The sequence below is a fragment of the Psammomys obesus genome, unplaced genomic scaffold, assembly GCF_907164565.1.
Source record: "Psammomys obesus unplaced genomic scaffold, mPsaObe1.curated_primary_1811, whole genome shotgun sequence".
Lineage (NCBI taxonomy): Eukaryota > Metazoa > Chordata > Mammalia > Rodentia > Muridae > Psammomys > Psammomys obesus.
The window spans coordinates 32490600-32501838 of record NW_026585644.1 but is presented as its reverse complement, the minus strand read 5'-3'; the positions used below and the strand labels follow the sequence as shown (position 1 = coordinate 32501838).

Sequence of the window (11239 nt, the reverse complement as noted above, 5' to 3'; positions counted from 1 at the left end):
TGAGGTTGTTAAACAAATTCTATTCAGTAGCTGGAAAAGTCAATTTCCTGTGGAATGACAGGAATTACATAGAAGCAAGCAATTTTATTTTCCTCAAATGTAGCAATAATTTTAATCTGTACATACATAAAACAAACAGTGCAATTATAAAACCTTGAAGGTGACATGCATACTTTAAGGTGCAGTGGGGATGGGGAGGACGTTAGCATCTCCAATTTTCCTTCCTGCTTTTCTTCTCTAGGTCCTTATGCAAAAGCACAGAGCCAGGAAACTTCATCTGGAATGCTGAAGTTAAAGGTGAACTTCCTGAAGTCTGCATGATTATTATCACAAACAAAATGGAAACGACCTCCTAAAGCAGTTTGGTAGGAACTAGAGTAATATGGCTGGATTTTCAAGCTGGAAATGAATGAGATCAGGGATGCACTTTCTGAAAAACTAAAAAAAGATAATGTTTGTAACTGAAGGTCCTATTCCTGTTTCATAGTTGCTACCACATAAGCCCTTCCACCGTTTTCAAAACTCTGTAGTTTCTGAATAGATGCTGTTCAATGGAGTTATTTGAAATTAGGGGCGGTGAGATGCAGAAGGAAGGACCTGGGGAAATGGCTTCTTCCTTGAAGTCTTGAGTCCATGCTCCTCATCTGCATTGGTTCTTATGGCCTTTTCTCTGCTGTGTGAGCAGAGGTAGCTGGTGCAGAAGGTCAGTGTTGTCGTCCACGGGCCCAGGGATGCAGATCAAGGTCAGCACTGGAGGTCTCCCTTGGCCTCTCTCGCGATGCCTTGCTCAAGCTCTCCCAGCCTGCAGCAGAACTGCTAGCACTAGAGTCAGTTCACTGGCTCCTTTCTTGGGGGCCAGGATGAGACGGGATGTGACAGAGTAACAAGACAACGGGGAAACACGGTACCAATTAGCCTCGGAGCAGAACAGAGAAATATATTTGCACTGATGGAAATTCAAAGTCCCAAAGTAATTTTGAGACAAAAAAAAAAAAAAAAAAAGATTTCCTTTGAGCACTGATTTCCCTTCGTACAAGTGGCCTGTGTACTTTGACCAGCTGAGCCTGGACTCGCTGGGCTGCTCTGCTCTAGCTCAGCTAGAGCAGCTCTTCCCAGCAGTGTCACTTTGATGAGACCCAAGGTAAATGCATACATGGCTTCACAGTTACTGGGATAATGAAATTACTAGCCAAATGTAATCGCAATTCAACCAACATTATATTTCACACACAAATTTAGAAAAACCAAGAGGATGAAAAAAAAAGCATAAAATTAAACAGAACAAAATCAGTCTCTATAAGAAATCAAAATATATTTACAGTGAGATTTAAGGAAAAATAAGCTACTCGGATCATAAATTTTATTTTATTTTAAATAACTTTAGCTACCTTGCTGTTATCAGAGTAAAAGCAGAAAGAGCAGGCTACCTTCCCCCGCAGACTTAATCAGAAAATTGTATCTACAATAATTGATAGAACTCAGTTCTTGTCCTTCACCCATCTCATCAAAAATTATTGCATATTCCCCCAAACTGCATTTTTTTTTTTTTTTTTTTTTTTTTGGATTTCTCAGTGAATATACTCATTTCACCCTCTTTCCTGGAGGCATCCTGGTTTAAATCCATCTTTATAAAAAGAGAAGGGTACACATGTAGAAGTAAAACATTCTCTCGATGCCAACAGATACAGAGTTGCTTGAAGAAGCTGATTGTACACACAAGCTGCCTGGGGTCAGGGGAGGGGAGGCTGTTGGTAGGATCGTGACAGCCTTTGGTGGACAGACAGGCAAAGGCCCCACAGGCTCTTCTTCCAGGGGAGGGGCTGAGCCGGTGAGGCAGGGCTTCATCTTCCCCTCGGAACTTGTTATTTTGGTTTCCCTCCAAAAGCCTTTATCCAGATAAGAAGCCAATGACGGATTATAAAAATAAGAATAATTAACTTTTGGCTCAAGAAATAAGATTGTCCAACTGTTCTGCCTTGTTATGCTTTTCAACGTCCAAGGCCTTTACAGAGAAAGAAACAAAAACATCTCTCAATCTCCCAACAAAAGTGAACATTTTTTCTTTTTCTTTTTTCTTTCTTTTTTTTTTTTTTTTTTTTTTTTTTTGCTCCAAATGCTACGACCTGAAGAATGGCTGCAGATTGAGATATCAAAAATCTCAGAAAAATATATAATATATTTGTATAACTCTGCATGTCTATTATTTAAATTTCACATTCCTTTAAAAGTGGTTATTCAGTCAGTAGCTGCTGAAGGAGGCTCTTCTGCTGGGCCTGGGGGGTCTGTGGTCCTGACGTGGGCTTTTGAGTTCCCAGTGGACCAGGCTGGTTCAGGTAAGGGTCCCCGCCTACCAGATTCACTGTACACTGGACATCAGCAAACACCTGAACCTGTTGCACCTGCTGGAACACAAACGAAAGATGTGTTTAGACAGAAGGGCCTGCCCCCCCGGCTCATGAGTGGGTACTACTTGAAGTGGAAACTCACTAGAGCATTCCTCTAGTCTGTAGTCACCACAGAGAAGAACTCTTCTGTCTTCTTGTCCTACAAAAAGAAAATCGCTGCACTCATTTTGCTCAGGGTTCTGGGAAGTTCACACTTAAAATAAAACCAAACCTGGACTGGTCACGCCTCCTACAGGGCTGCCATCTATACTCAAAGTGTCTTCTTAACATTGTCAGGGCTGGGAAAAGCCCAGTTTCAGAGTTTGGGGATACAGTGGTGGGTTTTAAAAATAGCATGCTAATTGGAAAACTAGTTCAAAGGCATTCTATAAATAACTTTAATAGGGAAAAAGTCTTTTTTCTGTGACTGAGAAATAAGGGCTTTAACTCAGTATTAGCAAAATAAAACCATTACACTCCACACCGACACTGCATCACTGAGGTTCATGTCCAGATGACTGTGCACAGCTCCTTCACACACTGGCTTAAGATTTACAACCAAAATCAACAGGGAAATTTTGTATTTATTTTTTCCCTCACAGACAGTTTACTTAAACACACGAGCTAAGAATAAGAACGAACACCGGCTGAGAAGTGTTAAATTTCCCTTTATTTCCAGTAGTATATACTATAATAAAGAAATGTCTAAAGCTGTACAGTTCTCCTAGTGGAAAGCAAAGCCAAATATTAGTCTCTGCTCTAGCCTTACTAAAAAGTGGCATGTAGAACTGACTGAAGGCCACACATCTGAATGCTCCATATGCAGAACAGAAATGTTTCCTAGAGTGGCGCAGTGACTAAGACTTTTGGCGAATATGCCTCACATTTAATAGCTTGTAAAGGGTTTTACATTGGTGATATCTTTTTTTTTGTCATTTATCACTAATGCATGCCATTTACATTCAACTTTTCTGAAAAATTTTTATCTTAAATTGAATATAAGTTGTTTTCCATTACTGGTCAAATGGCCAGTGTTCTGCCATCAAGTTTCTGTACCAGGCTAGCCTGTGGTCTCCTATTTTTAATCCCTTTGCATGTCCTCTTGACTCCCTTCCTGGGCAGACAGACAGCCCCAGAGCCCTTCAGTGTCTAGGCGTGACCTCAAAGGACGAGGTCAGCGCTGCTTCTTTCCCTTCACCCTCTTTGACCAGCTTCTCAGGGCTTGCTCCTGGCTCTGCTGTGTACCCAGGACTCCTTTTCTGAGTTCTTTCTCATGAACCTACCACACACCATCTTTGGTCTGTCTCTAGCGGCTTCTGTGTCCTTCTCATGGTATGCTCTTGCAGTTATTATTCCCATTCTTTCTCTTCTAGAGACACATGGGACCTTCTTTTCTCACAGCAACCTCCCAGCCCACTTCCTGCTTCTTCACTTTGTGTTTCTTTCTTCTTTCCTGTCTGGCCTCACAAAACTGAACCTTGGTACTCCCTCGGTCTTCTCCTTGTCTTTTCTGTCTACCAGCATTCCTGTGATTTCTATAGTTCTGTCTAATTCACTTGCTAGTTTCTGTTTAACAAACACAGAAATGAGAGAATAACAAGAGACATCATGGTGGGTTACAATAGAAGAAGATTTTCACTGGACCTTCATGTGAGTATAAACGATGATGCTCTTCAGGCGCTGATTTTTTGTTTTTCAAGTCAGGGTTTCTCTGTGTAGCCTTAGCTGTCCTAGACTTGCTTTGTAGACCAGGTTGGCCTCAAACCCACAGAGATACATCTGCCTCTGCCTTCCTGAGTGCTGAAATTAACAGTCATGTAGCACCATGCCTGGCTCAGGCACTAATTTTTTAAAATCAGCATTTAAACTTTTATGTTTAGTTGTTTCTAAGTATAAAAATATTTTAAATTCATTTATTTTATGTTCATTGGTTTTATTTTATTTTCTGCCTGCATGTATGCCTGAATGAGGGTGTCAGATCCTCTAGAACTGGAGTTATGGACAGTTGTGAGCTGCCATCTGGGTGCTGGGAAATGAACCTGGGGCCTGTGCAAGAGCAGCCAGTACTCTTAACCACTGAGTCATCTCACTAGACCCTACGCATGAAATATTGGAGCAGAGCACTTAAGGTGGTTTTCTTCCCTAAATATTTTTAAACAATATTGATAAAAAAGGAGCCATAAAACAAACTAGAAGGAAAAGTCTGCTTCTTTAAAAAGAATATTTTAAAAGAGTGTATAAAAATTAAAAAGGTTAAGTCAGATTCCAAAGCTCGAGTTAGCTACTTAGAACTTTTACCTAAAACGAGGATGCCTGAGACCAGACCTCCAAGGACGTTTAAACCTGTATGCCTGCACGGACAGGCACAGCATGGCAGGAGGAACTGCAGACGTGCCGGACAGGAACGGAGGACTCGGCGACCCTGCAAGTCCCTGCATACTTTTTACTTTAACTCAAGCACTGTCTGATCACTCTAGAACCTTAACATTTGTTTGTTCTGCATTAAGGAGTTGGCATGCTGCCTGGCACATGTCTCTATGAGGGGGACTTTCAACTTCTAATGAATGAAGACTGTCTTCCATTTTCCACCACAAAATGCCCATTCATTATTTCACAGGAGTTGGATATACTTCCTTCAATGCAGCCTCTGGACAGAGCCTCCTGACTCACCTTTCCCATTCATAGCCCCCAGCATACCTTCCTTCACCTCTTCCAGCCAAGAATAAAGCCAAACTAGTATCTTATCAGTCATCTCCTTCAGGGATGACTTTGTCTACAGGACAGAGCCCAGATTCCTCAACTCTGTATTCGTCATCTAGAAAGGTGATCCCATCTACTGTACCTCTTTTGATTCCTGTGACTGACTGATTGATTGACTCCTTTCCTTATTTCCTTTCTTTTTTTCTGTTTGTCAAGACAAGGTTTCTTGGTGTAGTCTTGGCTGTCCTAGAACTCACTCTGTTGAGGCTGGGCTCAGACTCAGAGATCAAGACAGGGTTTCTCAGTGTAGTCCTGACTGTCCTAGAACTCACTCTGTTGAGGCTGGGCTCAGACTCAGATCGCCTGCCTCTGCCTCCTGAGTGCTGGGATTAGGCGTGCTCCCCACTGCTGCCATCAGCACCAGCAGCACTGTGAATACAGACTTGATATTCTCAATAGATTTGGCTTTCTATAACTATGTGAAGATATTACTATTCCCTGCCTCTGGCTCCCAACAACTGTCATTCTTTTTTCTTTCACATGGCCTGAGAATTGTTGTTCAAGGCTACTTGTAAGTCCATCTCCCATGCAAATGTTCTCAGGCCATCTTAGCTTTATTTATTTTTTCAGTATTGGGATGAAACCCAGAGTCTTCCACAAGGTAGACAAGTGTCCTACTACTGAGCTGTACACCCTCCTGTCCCTCCTGTCTGTGCATGCTTGGCTTTTGTTACTTATTGCACACATCTGGTAGTCTGTCTCCATTAGGCAATGGCTTATGTGCATGTATCTGTGTGCTGCCTCTTTAACAGGCCCCAAGAAGGCTTTGGTAGTGGAAAGACCTGGGCCCGAATCTCTCTAGCTCTGTGAATAATACACACAGTTAAAGGTCCTCAGGTTCTGTTTCTCCATCTGTGAAGGAAAGGAGTATGGCAGCCTTCACAGAGTTACAACAGAAGGTTAAATGAGATAAAGCCCACACTCGAGAGCACAGTGTGCTGCAGATCATAAACTTTACAGCAGTGACGGATGTATTTTTATGTCTATGTGTACCCTGAGGCCTATCTTAATATTAAGAGTCTGAAGACTAAATCAGTTGCCAAAGTGAATTAACCCCACCCCAAATTTCGAGAAGCTTAGAAGCACCCTGCTAAGAGGCACAGTGCACAGCAGACACTGCTTTATCTCGCTTTACTGAAATACTCTGAGATCTCTGAATCCAGCACTTTAAAACATTGATTTGCAGAGTTTGTATGATTGATTAGTGACCACATCTGTGATTTCACTATCTAACCAGGGAACTGAGTTAAATCTTTTGAAAGCTTATCTCATTTAACCCTCTCAACACCCCGAAAGCAAGCATCTTGGCAGCTCTGTGGTCATACAAAGCTCAAGAGAGGTCTTTAAAATTCCCACAGTGGCAGGCTGAGAAGGGAAGAGCCAGGGGCCACACCCATGTCTAACTTCCAGAGTTAGGCTCTCAGCCACAGGTTATGTGACGTCCTCCATGTGTCCAGAGGGCACCGCCAGCTCTGCACTAGGATTTTCTTTCTTACTGACCTGGTTTCCATCTGCTTCTGTTTTGAGGAGGTCAGTGGATGAGAGCTGGTTGCAGTAGAGGCCTGTGTGTCTCAGAGCTGGATCATTCATCTGTTAAGGATAAACAAGGACAAAACTATCAGCTAATTGTTTAAGCTGAAAGCCATACTCTTTAATGAGAACACTGACAAAAAAGTACTAGGAGGATTGCTAGCTTAACGCTGACTTATCATGCTTCTCAGTCAGCCAGTAGCTCCCTGTGGGTGGAGACCATGAACTTCAGATGCTGGTGCTGCTCTGTTCCTGACTGAGGTGGTTGTCTGGAGTGCTCAGCTTATGAAACTCATTGAGTTGCATACTTTTCTGTATATTCTAATATTTGACATGAATACAAGAACAATTCTTTTTCTTTCTCTGACTCAGTCTGTCTCAATTTCCTTGTCTTGCTCTCTTTCTCTTCTCACATACAGATACACATTCAGGCTGATTCACCACCTCAGCTAAGAATCAGTAACAAAGGGCTGGAGAGATGGTGAGCTAATCTTGAAGAGGACCTGAGTTTGATTTTTAGCACCCATATAAGGTGGCCCAATGCATCTATAACTCTAGCTCCAGGGGAATCCAATACCTCTGGCTCCTGCAGGCAACTATACGTATACCTGGGTGCATATACCCACATGAATACATGTGCCTGAATGCATGTGTACGCAGGTGCACGCGCGTGCGCGCACACACACACACACACACACACACACACACACACACTTACAATTTCCTGGTCTACAGCTGAGTGGGCTCCTTGAGGTAAGAAGCTGCTGGAATCCAGAGGGCAGAATATCAAAGGAGAAAAGCCCAAAGAGACAGGTCTGGAAATGTGCAAAGATCTCTGGTCTGTGGCTCACAAAGCAGAGGAAAAAACTGCCTAAATAAATAACAAGAGGTAATTCCAAAAGACCACATAGGGCTGGGACCAGACTATCTCAACATTCAGAGTGGAAAAATGTCAGATTCATGAGGTATCAGGAAATGCAGTAGAGCCTTACCACCTAAGGCAAAATTGGATATAGAATAAATACTGCTTTATCCCACCAAATAAAAAGTAAGACCTGACAGGATCAAACTGCCTCTAGGGAACCTAACCATTACCCATAACAAAGATAAAAATGTTTGTAAGAATATAGACGGTAGATTTCAGAGTCTTATATAAAAACAAACAAACAAAAGTCACATAAAGAACAGACAATTATGAGCCATAATGAAAAAGAAAACCAATGAACTGAAATCAGTTCTAAACTGTTCAGGTGATAGGACTGCCAGGTGAGGAATTAAGAGAGTTGTAATAATTGCCTTCCATACATTCAAAAAGCAAGAAGAACTCTTCCTTTGCTATTGCCAAGTCCTACAAAGGTAGGGGCTTGGAGTGCTCAAGATTCAGTTTCTCGTAGAACTCACTGCCATGCCAAGGAAGGCACTGCTGGTAGAGGTGTAATGGGTGTTAACCCTGGATACAGGAGGGACTTAAGGCTGTCTTGAAGACATCTAAAATGGTCTAGCACATGAATTGTGAAGTAGCTAAAGCCGTAGACAAGCACCAAAACCATCTTCGTGCACTTGTTCCAAGTGTGACGAGCCGACACATGTCAAGTTGGGCTGACTACCAAATCAGCCTAATTAAGGTTGATAGCAGTAAGAAAACATCCCTATTGGGCAGGCTTCTGAAAAACTGATTGAGGGGAACCCTCTAAAATGATTGCTGTAGTGGTAGTTAATTAAGGCTTGTGGCAAAGAATGTTAAGCCAAGGATGTAACTGAAGAATACTTCAAATTCGAGAAGTGAAGAAATTAAAAACCTGGCTCATTCAAAACAGAAAGAGGGCTGGCAAGATGACTCAGTTTCTCACGTAACTCATGTAACAAGATGAATGAGCAGGTGAAGCCCCTTCTGCACAAGCCGGCTGACCTGAGCCCCATCTCCAGATCTACGTGCAAGTGGAGGAGGGAGCTGCCGTGACAACATGGGAAGCGCAGAGAGGAAAGGGAAAAGATAGATTAGCGATCTGAGATGGTAAAAAGATCCACATATAACATCTACATCTTGAAACGTCTGAGATGAAAAACACATTGGACAAAACTAACAGACTAGGCAATGAAAACAATCACTGAGCCTTACGCTATGGAAATAGAGAGTATTTAAAATGGACACATAGGGGACTGGAGATAGAGCTGTTAATAGAGTGCTCGATAGTGTGCATGAAGCCTTGGATTCAACACTCAGCACCATATCACGTATGGTGGCACATGTCTGTAATCACGATGCTTGAAGAAGCAGGAATATCAGAAGTTTAAAGTCATCCTTGGCTGTGTAGTGAGACTGAGGTCAGCCTGAGCTGACCCATCCACCGTGTGTGTGTGTGTGTGTGTGTGTGTGTGTGTGTGTGTGTAAGTGGCTGAACTCTGTGCTAAAATCAACTCCCTCCTTTAGCCCCAGGGTATCAGAGAATGATGGGATACCTTCAAATGCTCTATTACATGTGTAACTGGAGGGGAGGGACAGTGACAGAAAAAAAAAAGTTTGAATGACTAACATTTTCCTAAATTTGATGAAAATTATACATTCTTGGACCAAGAATCTAAATAAGCCCAACAATAAGAAACAAGGAAAAGCACTTCATAATCAAATTACTTAAACTCCATTAGAAAGAGAATGAAATGACAGTAGAAACAAGTCCCACATCAGAACGAGCTGTGAGACAGCAGCTTTAAAGTTCAGAAAATTAACCCTGTCCCAATGGGACTCAGGAAGAGTACTTCCAAAGATACAGCAGAGACAAAGACCTTTTCAGACATAAAGCAAAGAATCAGCAGCACACCTGCACCCTGGTAAACACTACAGGAAGAAGGAGATTATACCAGATGGACAAATACAAAACTCCTTAAAATTTAAAAACAGTGGGCTGTCTGAAGAAAAATAACCATGGAGTGAGGCATATGTAAATACAACCTCAGTGATAACAGAGCAGAAGAGGGGCTAAATGGAAATATTTTATAAGGTTTTTATATTACATATGAGGTGATTTAATACAACTGAAAGATGGCTATGTTAAGTGAAAGAATATAAATGTTAAAGCAAAGGTTGAGATAACCCAACACTTATATATAATAATGAATAAGTCAAAACAGAGTCAGATGGAAGGGGAGGAGGTCCTCCCCAATCAGTGGACTTGGAAAGGGGCAGGGAGGAAATGAGGGAGGGAGGGAATGAGAGGAAATGAGGGAGCAGGATACAGCTGGAACATAGTTAATAAAATGTAACAAATAATAAAAAAAATAAAAAACAATAAAAAAAGAAATAAAACAAAGAAACATTCAATTATACCCACAAAAAGGCAAAAAGAGGGCAAAGCAAAAACAAGTAAGATGGGCTACTTAAACCCAACCATGCCATGGCAAATGGTGGTGCACGCCTTTAATCCTACCACCAGGAGGCAGAGGCAGGCAGATCTCTATGAATTTAACACCTGCCTGACCTATAGATCGTTAGTTCCAGGCCCAGCAAGGCTATACAGTGAGACCCTGACTCAAAAAATCATACCAATAAACACATTAAATATACATGGACTAACCTAACCAGTCTAATTAAAGGGTAAAAACTGTTCAACAAAAAGGCAAGACCCAACTATAGAAAGAGTACCTGTTAGATATAATATTTTTACCCAATTCATTATATTTCGTTTTAATCTAACAGAGATAGTAAATAATCCTAATAACTGAATAGTAACAAAGATAAAAATAAATTGATTTTGTGCCTTTATTTTGCTACAAGTTACAGATCATAAGATGGGATTTATGCACCCAGTAACTGGGAGGTAAAAAAAAGGAGGGCAGGAGTTCAAGATTCCTCAGTCACAGAGCCAGTGTAGGCTAGCCTGAGCTACATGAGGCCTTGTCTTGAAATGAGTAAACAAAATGATACAGATCATTAAGTTACTAGGTTGTTTCTTTGGGCTTACTATGTAATTCCTGAGAAATAAGAATTTCAAAAAGGAAATCTATACAAAAGATAGCCAGTGTATATATTATATATGTTTTATAATATATATTATAGGAATAATCTGCATTATAACGTACTATAAGTTATGTCAACACTTTAGTTCGTATTCTACTTTGTGGTGGCTAATATGGATGATGAAAGTACTCTAGGCAGTTATTCTAATGGTCTTTTGAAACCATTTCAATATAATCATTGTGTCCTTAAATGTGCAGGGATCTCAGGGATAAACTCCAAATGTGTGGCTAGCATGCATTATCTCACAAGAGACCTATCACACAGACTCTGCCTGAAATGTGATATAAATAGCCCGGCAACATTCATTAGCCTTTCACCCACTGTTTCTGCCTCAGCTATACTTTATTAACAGATCCTGTATGTTCTTTTACATCCATATTGTCTCTCTCTGTTCTGCTGCCCTGTTGGGTACTGAGTCTAGGCCCTCACATGTTAGGAGCATATTTTCCTCCAGCCCTTAATTCTGAATCTTTCTTGACTTTTATTTAAAAAGTTTAGTTTTGTCTTCTTCTTCTTCTTCTTCTTCTTCTTCTTCTTCTTCTTCTTCTTC

At 41.3% G+C, this 11239-nt stretch overlaps 1 protein-coding gene across 9 annotated transcripts in view; it reads right to left on the bottom strand.

The window, feature by feature from the left end:
• Ncoa1 (nuclear receptor coactivator 1) overlaps positions 1 to 11239 on the bottom strand; it is a 228032-nt gene continuing 216793 nt past the window's right edge. For 6 of the 9 annotated variants that reach the window (XM_055626162.1, XM_055626146.1, XM_055626156.1 and 3 more), the window contains 2 exons: positions 6645 to 6734; positions 1 to 2402 (listed from right to left, as the gene is read on the bottom strand). In XM_055626162.1, coding sequence (XP_055482137.1) covers positions 2232 to 2402; positions 6645 to 6734 — 261 coding nt within the window. In that variant the 3' untranslated portion in view covers positions 1 to 2231. Of the gene's footprint in view, positions 2403 to 2487; positions 2545 to 6644; positions 6735 to 11239 lie in introns of all 9 variants that reach the window. The other 3 variants (XM_055626196.1, XM_055626192.1, XM_055626187.1) reach the window with 3 other exon arrangements.